Here is a 27884-nt window from a genome sequence, read left to right as displayed (position 1 = left end):
ATGTAGTGCACTTACCGCGTTCACTGTCTGATCACGCTCCATGGTTGTTGAAACTATTGATCCCGAGCTCGCCTCCACGAGCCTTCACCTGGTGCCTCCCACCATTTGCCCTGCTTGACGAAGCCTTTAAAGAGGAGATACGGACGGATGTCACTGAGTATTTTGATATAAATACAGGTTCGGTAGACACTGTGGCTTCACTCTGGGAGGCATTTAAGGTCGTCATTAGAGGACAGTGTATCGCCAGACAGGCGTCAGTGTTGAAAGCTATTAGAGGCACGATCGATTTCTTGGAGACTCACATAAGGGAGCTTGAGGAGAGGTTTTATTCTACTGGAGACCCCAATACTGTCGCCCTCCTGAAGGCCAAGCTGCTAGACTTTTCTGAGGAGGCACAGAGGGAGGTTAAGTTCCTTGGGAAATAAGCTGAGGCAAGGCGGTACGGGGAGGAGGACAGGCCAGGCCACATGCTGGCTGGTATGATTAGACTGGCCAAATCAACCGCGTTCTTCCACGAGATACACACTGCACCAGATACCACTGTCAAGGGTCAGGAAGGTCAGGAAGAAATTCTGAACGTTTTCTCCACATTTTATTCTTACCTCTACACTGCCACTTAGGGGATGCAGTCTTTTCTTGACTCGACTGCATTGGTTCGGTTCAATAACACCCATAGAGTGTATATGGATCTCCCATTCACTTTCGAAGATGTCGCCCAGGTTATAAAAAGCTTACTGCTCCATAAGGCCCCCGGACCTGATGGCTTGACCACATTGTTTTACAAAACATATGTTGAGGAGCTGGCGCCTAGATTGCTTGCAGTATATGAGGAGGCCCTGGAGGAGGGAGTATTGCCTAAGTTCATGAGAGAAGCCATTCCTTTGTTAAAGCCCGGGAAGCCAGAAGCAGAGGTGGACTCATATAGACCATTATCGATGATAAATGTAGACATGAAAATCCTAGCTAAGCTGATTGCAAATCGGCTATAGCCACTGCTCCCTATGATTGCGCTTTCGGATCAGTCAGGGTTCATCCCGGGTAGGTTGACTTCTCACAATTTACGAACTATCTTCTCAGCTTTGCACTATTTACATCAGGAGGTACACGCTGCAGTGTTTTTTTAGATGCCACTAAGGCTTTTGATACACTTGAGTGGCCTTACCTGTTTGCAATATTGGGTTGAATGGGGTTCAGCCCACTTTTCCTCAATCGCATACGGTTATTGTATGCTCTGCCCAGCGCTCGGATCAGGGTGAACAGATTATTGTCTGATCCCTTCCCTATATCGCACGGCACAAGGCAGGGCTGCCCCCTTTCCCTCTACTTTCCGTGATAGCAATGGAGCCCCTGGCTGCCCGTATTAAGCAACATCACACAGCCCCCAGTATAGGGTTTAGCTCCAGAAGCCTACTCATATCATTGCATGCTGATGACGTGACTCTTTATCTTATTAACCCAGAGTAGAATCTAGATCCAATTTAGAGGGAGTTTATTCGTTTTGGTGGCTTAGCTGGTATCTTTGTAAATTCGGCAAAATCAGTGATATTCACGCCATGGGTAACTTCTGACTATCCTTTGAAGTGGGAGGCCAAGGCGGTCAAGTACCTGGGCGTATGGATCAGTTGGAATACACAGGAGGTTTGGGATTTAAATTATGGGCGGGCTGTCATGTGGTTGGAGGGGAATGTTAAGATTTGGTCTAAGCTACCGTTGTCCCTGGCTGGGAGGATAGCATTGGCCAAAATGGTCATTCTACACAATTTTATGTATTTATTTGTAAATATTCCAGTACCACTCATGCTACATTTTTTTACCACTCTTAGTTCACATCTCATTTCCTTGGCATGGGTGGGCAGACAAGCTAGGGCATCCTGGGATATGTTGACACTCCCGCTGTGGCAGGGAGGTTTGGGTGCTCCGGATATGCATCTTTACGTGCTTGCGTCCAGGGCCAATTCTTGCACTTTTTGGTCCACCTGTCACCTTTTCAACCCCACGTGGCAGTAGAACTTGATGGCGTTACGCCTGTCCCACTTAAAGTGGCTGTTTACAAGGCGTCGCGGTGCCTCCTCGGAGATATAGACACCGCTGCTACGTTACGATGGGCATGGGATGATTTACGCAAAAGGGCAGACTTCCCGGTGCTGTATGACCCCTCGATCCCGCTGGCACATAACCCAATGATGCCCTGCCTCGAAGACAGGATTAGTAAGACACTAGAACAGAAGATGCAACTTTACACCTTTGCTGACTTGTTTCCCGATAACGAATTTAGGCCCCCTCTGGAAGTGGACGAGGGTCAGTCGGTACCCTTCTCTGAACTTTTCCTATATCACTAGCTCCATGCAGCATTTTGAACCATTTGCGGGGACTTTCCGGCGGCCCCCCAGTACTACCCATGTTAGAAAACCTGTTAAGATCCCCATCTCCTCAAAAACTCACATGCAAAATACTGCTCCATTAGTAAAGCTTAAGTCCCTTCAATATTGGAACAAAGAGATTCACACACCTCTAAGTGAAACACAATGGGACTTCTGCTGTGGACAACTTAAAGAGCTCTCTACTAATTACAGGCTTCGGCTTATCCACTTTAAATATTTGCACAGATTTTATAGAACACCTATAGGTCTGCATCGTATGGGACTCACAGAGGACGATAGCTGTTGGCGCTGCAAATATTCTCCTGCTTCATTTCTACATGTGGCGTGGAAATGTCCAAAAATTGCAGAATATTGGTCCAGAATTTTCACCTCAGTGAGTCAAATCGTTGGAGTATCAGATGCTCCATCTCCTGTCCTAGGTCTATTAGGATATGTTAAAGATACCCCACCTAAGCTGTGTAAGTTGCATGCACTGCTTCTATTATTCGCTAAGCGTCAAATCGCAGTACACTGGGGTAGAAGGAGGGCACCATCGCTTAAGGGATGGATAGCCGATGTCACCTATGGCCATACACAGTTAAATACATTCTGGGAACTTATGCCCCCCCACTTCCCGACCTCGCAACATTTGGGAACCATTGCTGACCTGGGTTCAGGGGCAAACCGATTTTGCTGGGGCAGAGCAAACAGGCGGCATGCAAACTGTGCTAATAGATAACACATGCTTAGTGACGGATCCCAAATGCTAATTTCCTTGGGAACTGCGGCGACTATTGTATACAACATATGAGAGCTGGACAAATCCTGTGAAAAGCTGTGTATTTGATTTCATATTTTTTCACACTGCTGTCAGAGAGCACTTTGAGTTATGTGATTAATGTTTTCATGAGTCATAGGTGCAAATGTGACGTGCCTAACTATTGTATTATGTATGAATGCATGGACTGGGAGCTATATTCTGTATCGATGTATCAACAAACTGGCCTGTTATGTTGTTGTAGTGTTATGTTTCTTTAACAAAATGCTGATAAAAAAAATTAGTTAGTTGAATTGTCCACCCATCAGACACAGTATCCCTCATTTGTCCTCCAGACATATTAGTGCAATTTGTATGTTAGTCAGTTAAAACGAATGACATGCCTCACCCATGCCCAACAAAAAGCAAAATTGGTAGATGTTTTGATTTTCTTGGGAAAATTACTCCACAGATCTTCCCATTTATCATGAAAAGTGTAACCACTTAATTTCTAATAAATGACTTAATTCAAACTACTGTACACCATTTCTCCAGTATTGAATCTTTTATAGAGTCCCATGCTTGTATCTTCCCGTCGTCATGGTGGGTGTCTTGCGGTAGTTAGAAAAGAAGTACCATAAAAGTACATAGAAACCACCAAAAGGAAAGAAAAGCTTGACATTCATCAGCATCTTTAAGTAGGTCCAAACTTCAACCGACCAGAGACCAGCCCTAGACCTCAACTCCCCAGTCAGAGCCATCAGACCTTAGATTTCTAACCGCACGTCGTGTGTAAGGGAGTCTCCCTGGGCTCTGCTCAGTTTGTCAGTGAGTGAACCTTTGACCCTGCTTGAATTCACCTCAAGGTAGTGTTTTCTACCTTCTTTACTTTAAGGATGTCTGAAGGTTCTGAGAAGAGGCTTTTCAGGCCCTGTAGATCCTGTGGAAAGGCAAGGCTTTTTTCTGAAGAACCACATAAAGCCTGCCTTTATTGCCTTTATCCTAAACATACAGCCAAAGACTGTAAATATTGTAGAACCTTCTCAGCAAAGACACTAAAGGATAAAGAGGCCTGGCTGTTGGTATGGCTCCAGAAAAAGAAATCAAAATCAGAATCTCGATCTGATGTTGAAGAGAGCCCTGGGCCATCCTCAGTTGAGAGAATGCGTACAAATGAGGGCTGTACCTCATTAAAGGCTGATTTAGAGATATTAAAGGCAGAAAAATCCTCCACTGCCGAAAAGACAGCCATTAAGCATAAAGATTCATGCCTGAAGAAATCACCTGCTACCTCTCAGCCTGTCACACCTCTCAAAAAGGCTTCATCGATGAAGAAAGCACCGTCTATGGACCGGTCGTCGAGAACTTCTTCTAAATCCCCGACTTCTATTGTAACAACTGCTTCATCGATGGCCGTGGCGACGGCATCGTCAGCGAGCACAGTGACAATGCTTTCATTGTCGACGACATCATCGGTGACAACGACGACATACTCTGTGTCGAAGATCGCGTTACAACTTCGACAGTGGGACCATCGTTGATGGCAGTGTTCAAATCTCCTTCTCGGCCAGTATCTATGTCAATTACTATCAGGCGTCTTCTATCGTCGACTGCTTCGTCAACGGATACAACAAGTCTGCATTTAGTCCAAAATCATCAGGATTGTCACCATTACCCAAGATCTCACTGTTGCTTCCTTCTCACCTTCTTGACACGGAGGAATCGGGGGATGAAAGTTTTTTTGTTCCCGCTTACAGTCCCTCACAACTCAGAGTCAAATGCCAGGGCACTGATGAGAAAGAGGAAGCGCAAGTACAATCAGAATATATGGAAGGGGATTATTCATTTTCAGGTCACCCTCAGGCCCAACGTTATGACTCTTTTCAGGAGCACTATCCATATGAGGTTTATGAAGAGCGTCCGGAGGTTCGGAGTGTTTCCATGCTGGTCCCACTCGCCTTGGTCACCGACCTTAGACATATGTTAAAGGATTAATATAAAAGGTTTCCGGGCTCCCAAGCTCTAGTTCCGTTGACATCTAGCGGTCCAAGTATTTAAGTTGCTCCACCTCCACCAGTAGTTACTCTGCCGCCTGTTGCACAGGTTGAGACAGAGGCTCCTCTGTGTATTACAATACAGGAGGATTACATCAAGAGTGAAGCAGACAATCAACCAGAGGAAGGGAAGCTCATTCAGGATCCGGACCTTCTTGGCCAAGAATGGATGATTATGCGGCTAAATCTTTACCGTCACCTTCCACTTCACCCGGCGACATCCCTCCGGGAGATATCGGGGGCTTCCATGAAGTGCTTGAGAGCGCTTCTAGAAGGTTTGATTTGCCTCTGCCTGTGGTGTAAACCGGATGTTTCCTTCACGATTTTAAAGATGCATCAAAGAAATCAGTTAGATCCATTCCAATTGTGGATTACATTTGGAGTGAAGGTTTGAAGATAATGATGAATCCAGCCTCCGTTCCTGCTGTGTTACAGAGAATGGAAAAGAAATAAAAGGCACCTGATTCTGCTCCAGCATGTTTAATTCGCCATTCTTGTCTGGATTCAGTAATAATGCAGGCTGCCTAGAGGCGTTCCAGGAATGCGTAATCTCTTTGTTCAGAGCCTCCAGACAGGGAAGGCAAACACTTGGACAACATCAGCAAGCGCTTCGCTACTATGGCGGCTACTGCCATCAAGACTTCTAACGCCTTTGCAATCTTGGGGAGGTATGATCTTCAGTTATGGTCGGGCCTGGCTCATCTTCTCGAATTCCTTCCTGAGGGTTAAAAGAGAGAAGCAAAAGATCTCCTGCAGGAGGGTGCTAGAGCATCTTTGGAGGTGATTGACTCCGCAATGGATCTGTCTTCTATTGCTTTCAGGCAAATGGCAGGTGCCGCAGTCTTTCATAGACAGGGCTGGCTTAGGGCAATGCCTTTCTGCCCTGAAGTCCAATCAAAAGTGCTGGACATGACCTTCGATGGGGGAAACCTTTTTGGAAAACACGTAGATGAGGAGCTTCAGGGCGTCAAAAAGGATACTGAGACTGCACGTTCGTTGGGCATGGTGCAACAAAGGCATTTTCAATCCTTTCATGGAGTAAAGGAAGAGGACAGTTCCAACAAAGACCATCTTACCAATCTTATAGATATCAGCCATATGGTCTAGGTTACAGATCACAATATGGAGGACAGCAACAGCAGCAATTGGGTGCCTCCAACATGTCTTACAATCAGCAATCAGCTAGACACAAGTCTGCAGGATGAGGAAAATTACAGGATTCCTCAAGACGTCAGTGACGTTTATCTTCTGCCAGCCACCTCCTTTCCTTCTCAACACCTTCGGTCCCATCGGATTTCTCTATTTCTAAATAAATGACAAACCCTCACAAAGGATAAATGGGTGCTGGACATCATATAACATGGCCACACCTTGAAATTTGTAAAACATATCATCATCATTTGTCCTCATTAGAAATTTTGACTCTTCTAAAGAAAGGAGCGATAGAAAAAGTGTTTCTCGGGCAACGAGGAAAAGGTTTTTATTCCGAGTTCTTCTTAATAAAGAAAAATGCGGGAAATAGAGACAGGTCATAGACCTCAGGCAGCTAAACAAATACATCAAAAAACCATCTTTCAGAATGCTGTCCCTTCAAGAGATTCTCTTATTAATAAACAAGGGAGGCTTTCTAGCGTCCCTCGATCTCTAGGATACATACTTTCACATTCCCATTCATGCAAAGCATTGCCAATTCTTCAGGGTTGAGGTAGCTGGGGATCACTACCAGTTTAAAGTCTTGCTATTCGGCCTTCACTCAGCGCCCAGAGTTTTCACGAAATGTATGGCTCCGGTAGCAGCTTTTCTGAGAAGGCAGGGACACCAGGTTTACCCCTACCTGGATAACTGGCTAGTGAACGGGGCTACATTTCACTCTACCAAAAAATCTACGAAGACTTGTAAGTGGCTCTTCGAGCCTCTGGGGTTACAACTCAACGTGGAGAACTCACACACGATTCCAAGTCAGAAGCAAGTTTTTCTAGGGGCATTTCTAAACAAAATGTCAATGAAGGCGTTTCCAACTTCAGAACGGAAGCTCAATATAATGCGCTTAGCATCCCTCCTACGTGCAAAATAGTCCACTTCTGTGAGAGTATTCAAGTCCTTACTGGGGATGCTGTCATCATGCATCCCGTTGATTCAAAATTGTCGGCTGCACATGAGGCCTCTATAGAAGCAGTTATACATGCAGTGGGTGCAGGTATATGGCTCATTCGAGGACATCATCTCTCTCTCTCTGACAATGAAATGGTCTCAGTCATGGTGGAAAAAAGAAATCAATATCTTTCCAAGCCTCTTGTTCCAAGCAGCACAGCCTCATTATATTATGACAATGGACACTTCAGTGGACGGTTCGGGGGCGCATCTCCAGGAATTGCAAATACACTTAAAATGGTCCCTTCAGTAAACACGTTCATACATCAATCTTTTGGAAGTAAGGGCAGTTTTTCAGGAGTTGCAGGGTTTTCTTCCCAGAATCCAGGGATACTCCGTTCTAGTAAGAAGAGACAACACCACAACAATGATCTATTTCGTCAAACAAGGGGGCACCAGGCCTCTCATATTACCAGAACAGGCCCAGGAGATTTGGAGGTGGCTAATTCCTCACAACATAACTTTGCAAATAGCGCATGTTCCTGGCGTGGACAATGATTGGGCTGATTCTCTAAACAGAACCAATTCCCAATGTCAAGAATGGGAGTTAAACAAAGTCCAGATCAGAAGAGTCTTCAAACTGTGGGGCACTCCAAAACTGGATCTTTTTGAGACAGAAAACAACAAGAGGTGAGAGAAGTTCGCAGCAGCTGCCTCAGAGGAACCCATTGGGGGAACGCTCTGCAGATGCGTTGGATGGGGACTTTCTCCTATGCATTCCTGTCGTTTCTCCTCATCCCAAGAGTGTTGAACAAGATGATCAAAGAACTATGCAATCTCATTCTCATAGTTCCGGCATGTCCGGGGAAGTCTTGGTACACGGAACTTCTCCTATGCTCGATATCTCCGCACATTCGCTTTCCTCCACTGCCAAACCTACTCTCAATGAACAATGGTCAGATTGTTCATCCTCAAATAAACTCTCCAATTTTGTCAGCTTGAAACCTCATGCCTATGAATTCACAGATTTAAACATCCCTCCGAATTGCAGGTCTATCCTACACCGGGCCAGAGCTCATTCCACTAACAGGTCATATGCTGCAAAAAGGAAGAGATTCTGCTATTGTTGCGAGGAGAAAGAAGTTGCATCCTTTGATATTAACTCTGGAACAGGTTTTGCCTTACTCACTTCACTTACCTAAAGCAAATTGGCTCACTCATCAATCAAAGTTCACTTGGCAGCAATTTCCAGGTTTTGCAGAAAACCAGGTGCACTTTCTTTGTGGTCAACATTAATTTTTAAGGAGTTTATGAAAGGTCTCTGTAGGGTTTTCCAACCCTTAAAGCGCCCTGCAGTTCCGTGGGAATCTAGCTCAACTGATGAAATCGCCTTAAGAGCCCATGCATAAGGCTGATTTAAAATATGTTTCTTGGAAAAGGGCTCTCCTTTGGCAGCTAGAAGTATCAGTGAAATTCCGGCTTTCACGATTGCTGCGCCTTTCCTTCAATTCAGACAGGATAAACTTTTATTGAGAACAAATCCTCAATTCATTCCCATAGTGGAGAAGTGTGGCTCACTGGTTAGAGGCGGCAGACCCGTAAGCAGAGGACGGCCCGGGACCAGGGTTCGATTCCCGATGCGGCAGGGTCGTGGACCAGGGTCAGTGGACTCGATAATTCTCGCCACGGTGCCTACTCTAGTCAGAGACCACACTCGGCAACTCTGGGCATCAGCTTGCCTCATCTTCACAACGGCCCCCCCAGACCGCCGGGGATGCTTGGTCGCACCTTAGAGATACCCATCAGGGACCATCTCTCAGGGTGAGCCAGGACGGGTTCCCCAGCGGTCGAAGCGTGGAGATACTCCTCCGGGAGTCGATTCCTAGCGCTATATAAACCCGCAATCAATAGTTCCAACTCCTTTTCACTTGAACGAACCGGTTGTGCTCACCACGTATTTTGGGAACCCTTCAACTGCCGCAGAAAGAGCATTGCACTCATTGGATGTGAAGCGATGCATCAAGTTCTACATACATAGAACAAATACTTTCGAAAAATCTGATCAGTTATTTGTATCTTTTACTTCACCACGGAAGGGCCAAGCCCTTTCAAGGAACAGTATTACGCATTGGATTTCCTCTGCGATTGTTTTCTGCCACAACCAGGCTGGGAAGCCTTTGTCTGCAAAAGTGTCTGCGCACTCCACGAGGAGGATGGCAACCTCTACAGTCTTGTTTGCTTTTATGTCGCTTCCAGACATTTGTAGGGCGGCAACATGGTCCAATGTGCATACATTCTGTTGCAGGGATTCTGCTCAGACACAGAACTCGGCACAGAGACTCAGGACCTCAGTGAATTAGGGTGTGCCAAAAACTCACCTTAGTACCCCAAATCCCCTACCAGAATAGCATCGGTGTCTCATTAGCTCTTCGTCCTATAGCAAAGAAACCAATGATCAGACAACCCAGAACATGCGACTTAGGATACCGCTGGTAAGGTAGGAAACATGAGCACTCTTTCGTTATACTCTCAAACCAGTCCAGAACAGGGAGTAAAGGGAGACACGTGTACGTTTAAAATAGTTATTTTAACACTGTGATCTCAGGTGCAGCATCTTAGCTAATACAAGCAGACATATGATAAGAAATAAGATTGTCAGCATAGTTACTATTCCATAAAATACATCGGGAGATAGCATGTTATAATGCTATATGGAAAAAGGTTAAATATATACCTATATTTCACCCTCCCTTGCTAGTAGGTTATTTTTTAACGAAAGAAGGTCTCTTAGGCTTGCATAGGCGACCCCATACCTCAAAGATTAGCAGGAGTAAATCACATCGAGTTCTGCACAAGCTCTCAGTTTACGAATGTTCTCCAAGTGTGTTCAATCATGCGTACACAGTGCATTGTTAAAGGCTCCCGTATCTGAGTTGGCCACAGCTGCATATATGTTATGGCTAGAACGTGCGCTGATCAGTTTGAACAACAGCTACAGTGTTGATATAACCTTGAAGGCCTCGGCACTTACTGTTCAGACTAAGCTTATGAAGCAAGTCTAGCAATGTAGAAAAACAAGTTATTCTCATGTGAAGCAAAACACTCAGCCTAACTCTAAACAATAGTTAACGTGTGTGCCGTGTGCAAAAGACAGCATAAGGTAAAATGGCGTTTAAACTTCTAATAAGCTCATGCTAACTTAACACTGTATGAATGCAAGGCTCAGCCCCACTACAATTCACTAAGCATTACTGCCTAGACTCAGCATGGAAAGTGGACCCTGCAGTCGGTCTAGCTGTCCTGAGACATCTGTTTGCTTTAGGTACAGTCTTTCATATCTATCAATTCTATTTGTTTTATAGATTTGGTTGCCGCTGTTTATTTGCTATTTTACTATTTACTTGGATTCATGCTTCATATGTAATAGTATATTTTTCAATATGTCTCTTTATTGCATATGAAGTTCTTTGCCTAGTCGCAAATCAAGGGAATTACACTGCTAACTACTCAGATACAAGCAATTGAATCTATGAAAGATTCAATTCTGGAGACAAAACAAGTAACTTACCTGTACACTGTTGTTTTCCAGTATTGATATCTTTTATAGATTGTGCTTGTAATCAAATAGAGAGCGAGGAACTAGAGTGGCTAGTTCGTTTCCCCAGGGGATATGTACAAATCAACAAGAGCTATCTACTAGGAAAGGGTTATGTGTCTATTGGGTCAAAAGCAATTGTTTTGAGGGAAAAAAAACTGTTCGTTTTTTAAGAAGGCCCTCACCCACCAACCTTGGGGCCGATTATGATTGCGGTTTTTCCGCATCCTCCGGGCCGGCGGAAGCCACCGCCGGGCCGGAGGATGCCGAAAAACCGCTGCGGAGCCTCCAAAGACCCACCGCCATATTAGGATGGCTGGTGGGTCTGGCATTCCGTCCGCAGCTTTTCCGCTGCGCTCGCCTTCCGACCGCGGCGGAAAAGCTCTAACATGGCTGGCGGTGTCTATCAGACACCGCCAGCCATATTAGGATGGTGTGACAGACATGCTTTTCCGCGGCGGCTTTTCCGCCGTGGAAAAGCATACGGACTTTCACTTCGGGGGCCCGTTGCGGGCCCCCTGGGTGAAGGGAGGGTGTGGGGTGCACATGGTACCTATGGTACCCCCCTGCATTTGCATGCTCAAAGCAGCAGGCACTGCGCGGTGCCTGCCGCTTTGTGCATGCAAATGCAATGCATGCATTTTTAACCGCCGCAATGTTAAAGATAGAGGATGTGACGGCCACCCTGGCGGTCACATCCTAATATGCTCGGAGGGAACACCGCAGCCCTTGCGGACGTTCCCTCCTCCTCAGGGGTCATAATCGGCCCCATAGTTTGTGGAATGCTTCATCATCAGGCCCCACCCGAAGCACCTTAAAAAAGCTGTCCTAGAGGTCCTAGTCAGTTAATTTATTAAAGAGCCCTAGGCAGAATTAAAAAAACCTCCTCTTACATATATAGCACCTTAGTGAGTGCTTCACATAAGGTGCTCACTACATGTCAGCCCCTGTCTCACCCATCACACATAGGTCCTGAAGAAAGCCAGTTTTTAAACCAAGGCCTGGCTGAAACTAGTTGACCACACAAGACTTGTTTTTTAATTCTGCCTAGGGCCCATTCATAAATTAACTGACTGGGACCCCTAGGACAGCTTGTTTAACCCCATACAAATCACTTCACTGCACACTCACTTAACAAAACCAACTCCGCTGTAATCATGCTTCGTAGCACACCTGAGGCACACTCGGTGCCTCCGTTGGGACCCGATGATGAAGCATGTCACCAACTAGGTTGGTGGGTGAGGGTCTTTTTAAAAAACTAACAGTTTTTGTCCCTCAAAACAATTGCTTTTGACCCAATAGACACATAACCTTTTCCTAGTAGCTAGCTCGTGTTGATTTATACATCTTTCATAGATTCACATGCGGCCCTCCCTCCTCCCCGTGTAGGCTTGCCACTTCTGATCTCATGTTACTTCTTTACCTTAGCACACTTGTGCGCGAAATCTGAGGTCTGATGGCTCTGACTGGGGGGGTTGAGGGTTAGGGCTAGTCTCTGATTTGTTGAAGTTTGAACCTACAGAAGGATGCTGACGAAAGTCAAAGTTTTTCTTTCTTTTGGTGGTTTCTATGTAATTCTATGGTACTTCTTTTCTAACTATGGCAAGACTCCCACCATGATGATGGGGAAGATACAAGCATGTGAATCTATGAAAGATATCAATACTGGAAAACTACAGTGAACAGGTATGTAACTTGTTTTTTATTGACCACAGAATTCTTACAGGTCTGGGTGGAGCTAATAATTTAGAGATATATTCTAGGGACTGATCTGATGATGGAACCAACAGGGAGACCAAATTTAGCTATTTAAATTCACATTATTATTTCTTTGAAATAAAACTGAAACCTTTACATGTTGTATATTGTTAGAGCTGACAATATGGATTATTAGACCTGACAGCCTTTGGTGTGATCTTCCCCAAACTTTTTGACTTCTCAAATCAATTCATGCGTTATTAATTGATCAAGACCTCTACTGAGGTCAACAATAACTTTTTTTTAAAACTTTAGTAAATTTGCTTAGTTACCATAATTTCATCTAATGCTGTTACAGTGGTAATTTTAAAACATTAATATACATTGTTGCTAATTCATTTAGTGGAAAATTAATAAGAACCATCAGCATCTTTATCATAAATACATTTTCCTAGAATAAGCATTAATAGTTCTTGAGTTCGATAAGTTCTTCAATTTCTAGTAAAATGGAAAAAGGGATTTTAAAAATGTATATACTTTTTTTTGTGTGTGTTTTGTTTTAGAGTTTTATATAGCGCAAACTAGACCCGAGAATATCAGATATCAGAGTGCTTTACATGAGCACCAGTTTCATTACAGATGAAACATTCCTTTTTGTTAAGCATGGGGAGATTAAGTATATTTGAATTTGTTTGGCGGGGAATTTATAATAGCAGTCATTTTGTTCCCTTTAGGGATGTTAATCTTTGAATGATATTGAGCCTCTACCATCTCTCTGTTTGGACATATATGTATCATGTGAGCTAGGTTTTGTTCCCCACCATTACAGAGATTACAAACTCCTGCTTTGCCAGTGAACTTTTCCCAATGTTTAGTATAGGAATTCAAAGGCAGGATCCCTAAACATAGCAAAATATTGCTTTGTCGCATACTATGCGCGAGAGTGAATTTCAAGTACTTCTGATAGACCTTATACTCGGGGGAAGCAGAATAAGGTCTATAATGGGATAACTGTCAGCGGTGGGCTAAGTCTAGATCATGGCTAAAATGAGGAGTCATATTGCGACCAAGTCAAAAAGAGTGAAATTGTGAACTTAAAATGTGATAGAACATCTGCGAGAGTCTTGTTAAATTTAATTTTTCTTGAGACACTTTTGACTTCTCCCGCTACCCTGTTTGCCAACATTTTGTTTTTGTTCTCTTTACGACTATGTGCACTTCAACACCTCTAACCATTGCTAAAATGTTTATGTTTAAAACAGAACAGAATAGGCCGACACCCAATTGACAGTATAATTATAAGTATAATTTACTTATAAGTCCCTAGTAAAGTGATTCTACATGTATCCAGTGACTGTAAATTAAATGTTGCTAGTGGACCTGCAGCATGTATTGTGCCACCCACTTAAGTAGCCCTTAAAACATGTATTAGGTCTGCTATTGCAGCCGTAGTGCAGTTTTAAACTACCATTTCAACCTGGCATATTAAACCTTTTATCAGGCCGAAACCTCTCATTTTAATACATATGTCACCCCTATGGTAAGACCTAAACAGCCCATAGGGCAGGCTGCATTGTATTTAGAAGGTAGGACATGTGTTTTTAGAATTTACATGTCCTACTACTGTGAGGCCTACCTCTTCCATAGGATAACATTGGGACCCTCATTAAATTTAGGAAGTGCTAATATTTGAGTGGGAACAAATAGAAATGTCATGTTTGATCTGAATAGAATTGTACATTAAAAGTGTCTTTATTGGAAAAGGTGGATTTGAAGTCAGAATTTGTTCTGGGTCACGTGATTGTGAATAGCTGCCACTTTATCTTTGCATATTCTTACCCCACAGAGAGACAAAGAGGAATAAGGTGTTGACAGGATTGGCCATCCTCCCAGGTAGGGTGGGGCTGAGCTGTCCCCTTACATTTCAAAGGGAAGCCTCCAGCACACTCACAAAAAACTTGACACCAGCCTTTGGCACCGTAGACCACTTGGAGGGGGAAGGATGGACATTTCCATAACCAGATAGGGGAAAAGCCTAGAAGGGGCAGATTTACAATAAACTAACTCAACTCGGTGCACCAAGCAATTTGGCAGCACTGCGCTGCATTATTTTTGAAGCACATGGATATGACATAGTCACAACAATATTTTGCATCTCTGTTCTTCCCCCTGAGCTGGCTCATAAACTGTTACTATGCGCCAACGCAGGCACCCTTGCACGCTGGTCCAGGGATGCCTGAATCACGGGATGATTGTTCATGTACAGGAAGGGTTCCCTTCCTGCGCATAAACAATCAGAAATGCATTTTACAACTTCTATGGGTGCTGCATTAGCACACATAGAACTTGGAAAACGTCATTGAGTTAAAGGATTGTTTATGTAGAGAAAGGGACACCTTCCTGTACATAAACAATCACCAGAGGTGATTTCCTCTTTCTATATGTGTTGCAGAATGCAGCATGCATACAAAGAGGAAAACAAGGAGAAGAAATGAATAGATTTCTCCTTGTTGTGCCGGGCTTCCGACCTCTAGAGAGCACCAGAGAGCTGTGAGAACGCCGACCTAGAGACAGAGCCAGAGACGCCATACCAGCGGGAGGAAAACATCGCTGCTGCACTTTCGGAGCTACTGCCTCGGTGCTGTTCCTGTACCTCTGGTACCACCAGCGCTGTCACAGCTCACAGTTGCGGGGCCACCCTAGTCGCGCACCAGCCGCGCCCAGACCGTGACTGTCTCTTGTCCCGCCGTGGAAGGCACCGAAGCTTCACCAAAACCCGGCGGCGGCGTGAGTGGCCTAGGGAATCCTGCTCGCCTGCTCGTCCGCCTGCCTGCCTACCTGTTTTGCTACACATTTCCCTGAGTGGAGCGTCGTGGCACGGAAAGGAGAGCAGCTTGGCCCATTGCTGATTTCGGTGCCGAGGGCAGTTGAGTCAGACCCGACCTGATCTGCCTCGTGCTCCTCACCTGCCAGCGGGTGTGGAGTGCTGCAAAAAACAACACCGCCGAGGCAGCACCAGGAGCTCTATCCAGCTCCGACCATTCAGCTCCAATCAGCCTACAGTCTCCCTCCAACTATATAACCGGCATCTAAGGTAGGACTCAAAACTAACTAGTGAAACCACAGTGTGGCAGTAGACTATAGTGGACTATAGTGGACTACAGTAACAGTAACAGAAAAAAAGGGAAAGAGGGGAGAAAGGAAGGAAAAAAGGAAGGAGGAAGGAAGGGGAAAAAAAAAAGGGGGCTCCGCGATGTCCTTTTAACCAGAGAGTGTTCCAAGAGAAAATACACTAACTCGCCACAAGGCACTGTTTTTTTTTTTTTTTGGTTTTTTTTTTTTTCTCTTCCCAAAAGCCTTCCTTTGAACAAACCTTGCTGGCTTAGGGTCGCGAAAAGCCTATTTACATTGACCTTGCCAAAAAGGGCCTAAACAATTACCATTCAAGGTACCTTTCAACACAACATTCGACTATTGGAGCACAGCTGGGGAGCTCTGTGCTAGAGCCAGAGCTGAGTGTACAGCGATCTAAGGCAAAGGAACCGGTAAAGACTGCCCTAAGACTGAAACAAGATCGATCCATCCACGCCGCAATTGGCACTCACTTCTCCGTAGCAGCTCTAGAGGCCTGTGCGGTGGGGGGGCTAAGAACCAGAGCAACGTAGAGCGATAATCTAAATCCATCTTTAGCTCTCAGACAGTCATGAGGTCAGGAAAAGTGAGAAGGTCCCTCACAAAACCAGCACCCAGACGGAAAAGGGGGGCAACCAAAGATACTGGAACCTCTCCATTACCCACAGATGACAATGTCAGTTCTACAATAAACGGAAAGGAAAAAGTCAAATCCAATGAAATCAAAACTAGCAAAGAAATTAATGATGATATGGGCTGCCTCTGGTTTACAGGCTTGGATCCTACTAAAGACAATAATCCCGCAGTCACCACGGACAAAAAAAAGGCATTAAAACAAAGTAAATCATTGAAAGGATTAAAAAGAGCCAGAACTGAAGACCTCATAACAATAGATGGAGAACCAGTTGCAACATCTTCACACACTTACCAACCGAAAATCTACACAAAATTTTCGTTCCTAAAACAACCTGGAGCGGCAATTTTTACTAACAACGAGAACTTGGAAAAACTACCCACTCCTTTGGAACCTGGGAAGATAAAATATTCCCCATTACAAGTACAACAACAATCGGAAGCAGAAAGACCTCTAAAACTTGTAATGGCGGACATTCACATTAACAGTCACCAGAGGGTACAAACTGAAATCGGACAAACAACTAACAAGGGAAAAGACGAAACAGCCCGCACGACAATAAACCAGCCAGCGGAGTTTAGCAGTCCACCAAACATAGCATTAAAGAGCGCCCAAAACACACAGACTCCGCTCAGAAGGATAATAGCAGAAAGCTCCCCGGTCAAGGAGACCTCTCCAAGTGGGTCAAGATTAAACGGAGCACTAGACGCCTCCATCATCCTCCAATTTCAAGACTCAAACGATTGGGGCAACCTCTCATCTCGATCATCGCACAAAAAAGCTCAGAGTGAGCAGGAAGGAATGGGAGCAACATTTCAACCGACCAGCACCCGTCCATCGACGCTCACGAGCTCGCAAGACACTCATCAAACGGCCCTTACAGAGCAGAGAGATACAGGCTGACTTAACACACCAAACACACCTAAAAGTCAGAAAAAAGAGAACACCCACATCACAGCTAACGACATGACCTTTCTTGCATCACAGGAGTGGCAAGACTTAGTGACGGCCTACAACCTAAAGCCCAGTAAAACCCCTAGTACCACCAGACTGGAGAACGAGAGTAAAGGCTTGTGCATTACGTTCTGGGCAAATCTACTAAACACAATACAACTATCGGCAACAGCACTACAATATCAATCAGAGAAATTAGACATGCAACTAACAGTATTACAAACACTCGCAGAGTTTACCTCAGGAATCGAGAGGAAACTAGGCGACTTAAACGGTCTCATAAAAAGGGGACAGGAAGCAGTAGAACTTTCAGCGTTAGCAAAAACAGAATGTGACTGCTTCCCAATAATAAATAAGCTATCAACGCTACCAACTATGCTAGAAAACCTCCTGGACGAGCTGAAACCTCTCAAGGCACCGACACCAATAGACATAGTCATTACGGGAAACGAGACTAGGGACCCACAAGCGAACCGAAATCAGACAGAGAAGAAACCCCTCCAAACCAGGAATACCGGATCTCCCCAAGCGACTCAATCGCCAAAAAATCTAACCTCAGCTCTCAAGATTCCCGAAACAGAAAGCACAGTAGCACCTACAAATTCACGAACTCGCCGGAAAGAAAAAAGGAAAGGCAGGAATAAGAGAATGATAGCCATAACTCAAGGAAAGGAAAGTCAGTTACAGGAGTCCTACCATCAAAAGACAAAAGAAGAGACCGCATCCTCCCATACCGAGATTGAGCAGACCTTGACCACAGGCAAAGAAACGACTCCAGGGAAAAAATCGATCGCCTCAAGGTCCTTAGACAAATCCGACAAACCCAAAAAACCAAACAAAAAAGAAACAATTGCAACAACAATTGATGGATCGGGACACAAGGAGGAGTTAAAAACACAAAGTATTCAACAGTGGAAAAGTATTGAGCAAGAGCCCCACGAACGCAGTGAAGCTAGGAGCCAAAATTTTGTGTCTCAAAGCGAGAGCCTGCTGGGCCTGAAGCAGGATCAGGAAAACTCCTACAACAAATTTAAAAAACCAACTACAACTACAATAGAAGTAACTGCACTAATAACAGATCATCTTGAACACAAGGAGGAGCCGGGCACACAAATCATACAACAGCGGAAAAGTCCCGAGCAGGAGATCTATGAATGTGGCGTAGCCAGGAATCACAACATCACGCCCCAAAGTGAGAGCCCCCCGACTCTGAAGGAGGACTAAAAAAATTTCAAATTAAGGGAAACCACAGTCATAGCAGACTACAACTGTGACCAATCTATCAACAGGGCTAATGACCCCGGCCTCACCGCAGTCAAAGAACCACGTGGCACTCCATCTAACAAGACAGACATACTAATATTCATCCCAGAATATAAAACTAGAGGCCGAGTGGACGTCTTGAACAGAGGGAACATCATAAAACTGATAAACTCAATTGAGGGCCTGGAGGGCATCTCTTCAACTGACCTACTCGAACTCGAATTCCTACCAGCACTAGTGCAGAACAAATCAGAAATAACAAAGACGACATGGTCATCAAATGACCTGGTCGATCGCATCTTAGGAAAGTTGACCAAATTTGCACAATGGGGAATAAAACTTGAACTAGGCAAAAGGCCTTGCTATCCAACACCTTTTTTAAATGAAGGCGGAAAAGAACATCGCCCCAAAATTACATCAATATTGAAAGGTGCACTCAGCCACTCACCAGGCTACCAAGGGAGGCCTTCCCACATCGAAGTGGCAACAACAAAACTTCCAATTTTGAACCCCAACATAATACTGCGAACAATAACAAACAGAGGTGGGCACTGACAAGAATACTCAGCAGAGCCCCCGGGCCTCGAAAATCCGATCACCCTCAGAATTTGCATCTGGAACATCAACGGTTTGACTGATAAATTAGATGACCAGGACACATTAAGGTACCTAAGGTCATTTGATCTAATACTACTCCAGGAAACTTGGGAAGTAGAAGAAATATCCCTGGAAGGATATATGATGCAAACTACCCCAGCGACCAGGACATCAACCTTTGGTCACAGCTCAGGAGGATTGACGATTTTTGCCTCAATATCATCAATCAGATCGATGAGGGAAATAAAAGCAAAAACCTTAACTCCTAATGTGCTACAGGCGGCAGTTATTACACTCAACACTAGGAAGCCAGACCGCCCTCTTGTAATAATCAACTCCTACATACACCCGAAGCATAAGCAGAAGGGTGCAAGAGAGCTGGCCAAGGAAACAGCAAGAATCCTGGATGAGGGGGAAGCTGAGGACTTAATCCTGGCAGGAGACTTCAATCTTTTTCTCCTTGGAACAGCCGCGGATGAGGAACTATCATGCGAATTCGACAGAGCATGGGGAATCCCAGCGCAAGCACAAGTGCCGGTAATTAAACGAACAAAATGCTCAACTCAATTGTTAAAAGATCTAGAGGAACTAAACTTAAGGGCGCTGAACGGACGGTATACAGAAGACACCCCCCCAGCACCTACTTACCACTCCGCTACAACCTCCTCCTATTTAGACTACGCATTTGTAACACTCTCGCTATTCGACGCCATCAGCTCATATCAACTGGGTGCCAGCGACAAAAGCGACCACCTGCCACAAGAAATAGTCTTAAAACCTCTCAGTGGGAACCCCAAAGAAGCCAGGGCAACCGCAGGCTCTGAATATACAACAGACTTCAAACGCATTAGATTCAAACAAGACAACATTGAGGCGCTGTCTACTGACGCAAAGGAACTAATACATCAAGGGACCTCTGCTGGAAACCAAATAGAGGCCTGGGAAGGGTTCACGAAGGCCCTTGGGATCAAACATGCAACAAAACCAATGGCGTCTAAAGGCAAACCCTCGAAGGCTGCATTGAGAAAGATAAGTACACCGGAGATAAAAAGCCTCAAAAGGGACATCAAGAAAACTTTGAAGCAATTGCGCACACAGCCTACAAAAGAGCCCCTACATTACATTCTACGCGGTTTAAAAGCAAGTCTGAAAAAGGCAACTTGGGAGAACAAAAGGCAGATGAACGACGAGCTTTGGGTAAAAATAAAGCACGATTCAAAACAAAAAAACAGCGCCAATTTTTGGAAACGAATTCATAGCCTGCAGCGGCCAGGGCACCACGGGATAAGCTCATATATATCAGAGCCAGTTTGGGCAGATCACCTGCACAACCATTTTAATCAACCAAACGTAGACAACTTTACAGGTTCGACAACACAAGGAAATGAGCTTATCACGGAGATCAGTGAAACAAGGAAGGTAGACAAAGGACCCAGAAACGCAGAAGAAAACATCAGAGCACAACAAGACCAACAGAAGGCAGGGGGAGAAAAGGAAAACAGCACACTGACATTTAACACTGAAAACGACATCAAAATAACTACTAATCGGATAAAAACTCAAATAAAGAAAGGGAAAACGGAAGGAGCCCCGGGCCCAAACGGGATACCACCGTCAATATTCAAGCATGACATCGAATTCTGGAGTAATATCTTAGTGCCACTCTTTTCGTGCACACTGGAATTAGAGACATGCCCGGAATCCTGGAAAGGATCTATGGTAAGCCCTATCTACAAGCAAGGAGACGGAGCAATCCTGCCAACTATCGGCTGATAGCCTTACTAGATATAGAGGCCAAATATGACACTGGCATACTATTAGAAGAACTGACTTCATGGGCAGAGACAATGCACATAATCCCACCGACCCAAACAGGATTCCGCAGAGGACAGGGCACTTCCACAAATATCATGGCTCTATCCCTACTAACAGACGCGGCAAAATTAGGAAAAAACTCGCTGTTCCTGTGCTTCATAGACTATAGCTCAGCCTTTGACCACGTGGACCGGGGCAAATTATGGGAAAAGCTAAAAAAATGGGGGATACCCCACCCCCTCTTGAGGCAACTCATCTTACTTCACACCAACACGTGGCTCAAGATCAAGCTGGGAGACGGGATGCACCTTTCAAGGCGAATTAACACCTCCAAAGGCCTGAAACAAGGGTGCGTCCTAGCCCCGACCCTGTTCAACCTCTACCTGGCAGATCTACCAGGGGAACTGGACGGTACCAATTCACACGCCCCGCGGCTAGGGGACATTACTTTGACCAACCTCCTCTATGCCGATGATCTTGTCCTAATAAGCCGCACTCCAACAGGCCTTCAACATCTTTTGAACACTACTAGTTCATTCTCGAATCGAAACGGCCTAACCATCAATTTGAATAAAACAAGAATCATGGCTGTGAACTACAAGAAGGCCAGGAAGAACAACTGGCTTCTGAATGGACACAAATTGGGGCAAGTGACGTGCTACAAGTACCTGGGTGTCTTATTGGATAGCAGAGGGTCGTTTAAACCTCAATTAGAATCGCTACACCGAAAAGGAACCATGACCTGCCTTGCGATGAAACCCTTGAAGAAGCTTCTGCCTGACCACACGCTCGACCCTTTCCTGCAGGTATTGAGAGCTCGTCTCCAACCGACTCTCACATATGGGAGCGAATCAACCTTCGGAAAAGACGCGCTGACAATAGACAAAGCAATCGCCAGAACCTATAGGTCAATCTTTCAGCTTCCTAGTTATGTCTCAGCAGCACAAATCCGTCTGGAGTTTGGGGTACAAAAGCAAACAGTGGAAAGAAGGGGCAGCTTCATAAAATGCTGGCACAAGATCAGAAACGCAGAGCTGGGCACCCTAAATTCCCACCTCTGGACTGAACTGCAAAGACGCGAACGATCAAACGCTAGAGAGTACCTGATGGAATCTCTACAAAATTTGGAGCTGACTGGCCTCTGGAACAGCCCAGTAGACCACAAACAATTTAAAAAGCTGGTAACAAAAGTAACTAAAATAACATCATTACTGGAAGATAAAGAAACTCGGGCAAAAAGGGCACACGGATGGATAGTCTTAAACAACTATAAAACTCTAAAGCCTCAAGAGTACTTAGACCAAGGATTTAAACAAAAGATTAAAGAAAAATTCCTAAAGCTGCGGTTAGGCATTCTCCCAATTCTCCCTCATCTGGCTCCATGGAAGAGGACTCAGGACGACCAAATTTGCCGACTCTGCAAAACAGGCCCCGAAGATCTAGTCCACACAATATGTATTTGTCCCAGCTTAACGGACCTAAGGAGAACACTATTACGTGCAATATGGAACCAGAAGGGGATTAGATCCTGCCGACAGGCAGTCAAACTGTGCTTCAATCCACAAGAGACCCAATTAAACTGCAGAATTACAAAATACCTTGACGCAGTGGCAAAAAGAATTAATGAAGCACAAAAAGACGTAAATGTGCAATAGCCAGTCATTACCCCCAGCAACTATGAGCCCATGATCCAAACGAAGCACATTAACTGACTCATGGACAATATGTACTACGCAAATAATTTTAAATGTTTGATAACCAATTTTTTATGCATTTTAAATTGTGAGTTTTAATTAACTGTGCAATAAAAAAATTTACCAAAATTTACCAATTCCTTGTTGTGCCTCACAATGCCTCCCCTGGGGAGGCGTAGCATTCAGACGCATTGCCAGATTTACAGTTTCTTGTAAATATGGAAATGTGTCTGGTTACATGGGTGTTGCTTTGGAACACCCACAGCAACACCCTTGGAATGCCCCTTCCATGCAAAGTGCTGCGTGTAAAGGGGCTGTATTTACAAGGAGAGGAAAAGACACAGAGTGTGGCTTTCCCTGTACCTGGAAATATGGGTCAGTAAAATGCGCTGCTGGTGCGTCACAAAAAGTAATGCACTGGCAGTGCAAGAGGCTTTTAAATCTGCCCCCAAGTTTCTACCACTTCAAAGGATGACACCAGGTACAAATCCTGGACCCTTAGACTAATTCTCCAGTTCACTCCTGACCTGCGGAGGAATCCCGGAAATACTGCCTTGTACTTCAGAGGGCTGCACTCCTACTTGAGTCCTCCATTGCATCTCGGAGGACTGTCTTTCTACTAGAGAGGACTGCCTTGCTACTAGAGAGAACTGCCCTGTGGTTTGAAGTATGCATTGTACCCTCAGAGGACAGCCCTGCAGCTTGAGGCCTGCCTTGCTGCTTGATCCCTTTGGGAGTGTTCCCAAAGGCTAGGTGGCTGGCCTCCTGTGTGAACTACAGGTACATAACAAGCTTCAAAGACCTTGAACCTTGCACCAGGCCTCTGAGTCTTGACCCTCAAGTTGTGCCCAACCAGACCGGGACCCTTGAAAGTGATGCTATAAGTGCTTCTCCAGCCAAAACCTGAAACTTAGTGCTTGGAAAAATGTCACCTATAGAGTGACCTAAAGACCAACAGGACACTGAGATCTACCTGCTCTCCAGTCCCTAGGTGCTTCACCAGTCTGCCTTACTTTGTGGTATCTCCTGCTACGTACTTCTCTGCAGCAGCAAATCCTGTTCAGCAGGACCTCTTGCAAAGGTTATCAAGCATCATGTAGCCCTTGTCGACTACAGCCTTCAGCTTCGTGCCACTGGAGATTTTCAAATTCCCCAAAACTGACGGAGTCGGAATGTAGAAATCTTTACTGCAACTTCGTTCAGTAGCTCCCCAATGACAATGCCTCTTCTTTTGATACTGCTAGCTGCCTTGTTCCCTGAACTTTACCTTCAGCAGCAATATTTCTTCAAAACTTCTTCCAAGTTACAAGGTAAGTTGAGACCATGCCCAATCAACCTTGAGTACCCAACGTATGCTTTGTCATTGTCGACCTTAGCTTTTGACTTTGCCCTGGGCTCGCATGACCAGATACTCATGGTGTAGGCGCCATTTTTCACTTAGAACTTTAAAACTTCATAACTCTGAATCTGCTGATTGAATTCAATATGTTTTGGTGTTGTTTTATTTAATACGATGTTCTCTATTTTTGTAAATTGGTTTGGGATTTTTCTTGTGTTGTGTTTTTACTTTAATACTGTTTGTTTGCTGCATAAATACTTAATACAGTGCCTCCAAGTTAAGCGTGATTGCCTTTGTGCCAGGCTACCACAGAGTTAAGTGCAGGTTAATTTAGTGACTTTTGTGGTACTCCCTCACAGGTATTGTGCTTGTTGCTTGAGAAGGGTCTTTAACACCCTCAATCAAAATCTTAATTTCCTACAGGTATGTAGAGTATTATGCTTATAACGTCATGGGTAATAAATCCTCAGATTTGCTTTTGTAGTTAATGCGTCTGATCATATGCAATTGCTCGAATACTGATATGGTTCACTTAGTTTAGCAAGCAGTTGAGATTTATTCAACCTATTGACATTCCTACTCAGTGATCTGATATCAAATCTAGCATTTCCAGGTGTGCAATGATTTACACTTTATTAACTTTGTTGTCAAAAAAACTTTAATTGCATTTACTAATTATAATCTAGCACTAATGCATATTTTTGTCTTTTTCCTTCAGTTTTATGTGGTCATTTGAGAAGGTCAATTTGAGCATGGTTCAAGTCATAACTGGACAGCTGGTTGAGTCGTTTGATGAGGAGTTTAGGACACTGTATGCTCGCTCTTTTGTTCCCATTGGATTTGGACTGGAAGAATTAGGTCTTGGAAAAACTCGCAAACTGTCATTGGAGAATGGCATATATCAACACTCACTGACGTCTCTGGCTTCTTCCTCTAGTCAACAAAGCCTATTTGGAAGACATCACAAGATCCATACATTAGATACCAGCTTCTTAAAATCTCATGGGCGATATGCAATAAATGAAGATGAAAGATACAGTATAAGAAATGCTACTTATAAGCCACACCTCAATTCAGGGTATAACGTACAACAAAAAATCCAGCAACTTCAGCAGGCTACTAGAAATGAAAATTGGAAGAGGCATAGCTATGCTGGTGGGGAGAAACCAGAATCTTCTCCTTATCTCATGCTCAACAGAGGTGTTAACTACAAGCCCATGCCATCTCATAACTGGAAAACACATCTCGAAAACCCAAGTGTTGGATCTTCTTCTAGAGGTGGATATATGGGTACCTACAATGGATCTACTCAAGGATTTGTTAGCAGGTTTGCACAGCCAAAGGGCCCTAATCTTTCAGAAAAGCCTTCAACTCTTCGGAGGTCTTTTCATGGAACTGATAATCATGTCCGTACACTACAGCAGAAGATGCCTACCCTTGAGCGTACTACGAAGTCATTCTTAAGGAACTGGAGAATTGAATCCTACTTAAATGACCAATCTGATTTCTCTGCTGGTTCAAATGCGGAATCAATCGGGGACAGGCAAGACACCTCTGATGGAACTGAAAATCCTCCATCTTCATCAATTTATACCCATTCTCGCCTTCGCTCTTCACTAGTTTTTAAACCAACATTACCAGAGCAAAAAGAAGCAATCAGTTGTACTTCAAACTCTACAAATTCAAATTCAACAATCATTGACTCACAAGAAAGTGTAACACCAAAGGCCATTACATCTAACGAGAGTGCACATATCAGACTTACAGCAGACAAATCCTTCACAGGATATGCAACACACCAACAGCTGCCAGAGGCAGATAAAAGGCACAGCTTGCACGTTCCTGAATGCTCTCGTGGTGTTAATCACATCACAAATAAGCCAACAACAAACTATTTGTACACATCTTTAGGTGCCAATAAACAAGGAGACAACGTAAAGAGTCAGCAAAACGATAGTCTGCTGAAAAGGCGCAGCTTGCCTATGTTTGAGAGCTTAAAGTTAAATATAGCAAACAGTCACAATAGGCCATCAAACAACTACATATATAGCACTTTGGTCAAGGGTGGAGTCAGGGAAGCGGATAATCCGTCAGTGCAGCCGGATAATCAGCAGTTAAACAGTGTGCACACTGCAAGTACACAGTCTGCAAATGTGTATGAATCTCACGACAGTGCAACTAAAACTTTATCCTATGATTCTCTAAACGAATCTTACAGAGATGAAACAAACAAACAGTCGTCTCCAAAGAAAGAAAATAAAGGCTCCCCAAATTTTCTTAAAAAAGGATCAAAGAAACTGAGATCATTGCTTAGTCTTACACCAGACAAAAAAGAAACGTTGTCGAAAAGTAAAACCCCCGCGTTTTATAGGATGTGCAGTAGCTCAGATACATTAATATCAGAAGATGATGACGCAGTAAAACTAAAGAAGTATGAAAATAAGAACGAGGCATCGCCAAACCCGGACAAGTTACCATCAACTCCTCTGCAGAGTAGCATATATAGGAGTAAAGAAAGTGTTTGTGTTAGTCCAGCCAGATCTGTTAGATCAGTGGTAGATGAGGGCAGTAAATTGAGTTCAACTGCTGGTCCAATAGAAAGCAAGTTTTCAGAAACTACAGGAGATGCTTCAGCTCCTAGATTCAACACAGAACAAATTCAGTATCAAGATCCTAAAGAAACCAGAATGGAAGTTGGTTACGGCACAGCTTATGTTTCCACGTCCCTGCAAAGGGTGAGGCCACATAGGGACATTTTACAAAGAGAGGTACCACAAAGGGATATGTTGCATAGGGAGGTGCCACCAAGGGTCCATCTGCAAAGAGCACTGTCACATAGGGACATTCTACAAAGGGACATTCCAACAAGGGACATGCTACAAAGGGATATGGGACACAGGGTATTACCACAAAGGGAACTATCACATAGAGAGGTGCGAAATCACGACATTACTCCTTGTATCTCAAGGATGAGTGACAGGCGTCTTTATAGCCGTTTTGAACCATTCTACAAAACAGAAGGTTCAGCCCAGACCACAAACACAGCAGAAAACACTAACACACCTGTCATGGAACACAAAAGCAATCCTATGGGACACAGTTACAACAGGCAATCCCCTATGATGAACTATAACTCTTCAGCTTATCAGACCTACCAACAAAATGATAACAAATTTGGAAGGTTTATGCAAAAGTTTGGAAACTTGATACACAAAAACAAATAAAAAAAAAAGTACAAGGCAATAGCCATACAGTTGTAAATACGATTTGGGAGACTGCGGATATGTATTTTTGTTAAAAAAAAAATACATGGGCTTGTCATTTGTATATAACAGACGGTGGATTCAAATGTTTACATGCATTATGTGCACATTGTACATAAAGGGGCCGTTTTCACAATAAACCTCACTTCTTTTACCTTGGTTCTGACATTTGTTATGGCTTTGTGTGTCTCTATGAACCCATCTTGTCGTGCCAATTCATGGAATTGTCAACGCAATTAAGTTAAATCTTTTATGATGATGTTCGCATACACCTCTGCTGCATTGTTTCTTTACACGTTGATTTTATTTCACCAAGTTCACTTTTTGCTGTCCCTAGACGCCACAACTCTAACACCACTGCCATTTGCTTTTGAATCAATGTTAAGATGTTTTTACAGTGACATCAGATTTTCCGGCACGTCAGAAATCTGCAATCAGACTTCGATTTTTAGTCTTTTATGTATTTCTCCCGGCAGAGATAGTGCCTAATCTAAACACATACAACAAAATAAGTGTGTCAGTCGAGCTGTTCTTGTCTATTCATGTTAACACTCCATTGAAAATATAACAAGTGGTCCTATTACATTGTCATCTTTTCTTTTGCTGCATAGTGATAGGCAGGTGGTTTACTAGTCGCC

General features: G+C 44.1%; 1 protein-coding gene across 1 annotated transcript in view; it reads left to right on the top strand.

Moving 5' to 3' along the window:
* Positions 1-27400, top strand: part of FAM83B (family with sequence similarity 83 member B) — a 471668-nt gene extending 444268 nt beyond the window's left edge. Inside the window, exon 5 of the mRNA XM_078647970.1 lies at positions 24702-27400. Coding sequence (XP_078504096.1) covers positions 24702-27207 — 2506 coding nt within the window. The 3' untranslated portion in view covers positions 27208-27400. The remainder of the gene's footprint in view (positions 1-24701) is intronic.
* Positions 27401-27884: the final 484 nt, after the last annotated feature.

This window comes from Lissotriton helveticus, chromosome 6 (genome assembly GCF_964261635.1).
Source record: "Lissotriton helveticus chromosome 6, aLisHel1.1, whole genome shotgun sequence".
Taxonomy (NCBI): Eukaryota; Metazoa; Chordata; class Amphibia; order Caudata; family Salamandridae; genus Lissotriton; species Lissotriton helveticus.
This window is presented reverse-complemented; position numbering and strand designations above follow the sequence as displayed.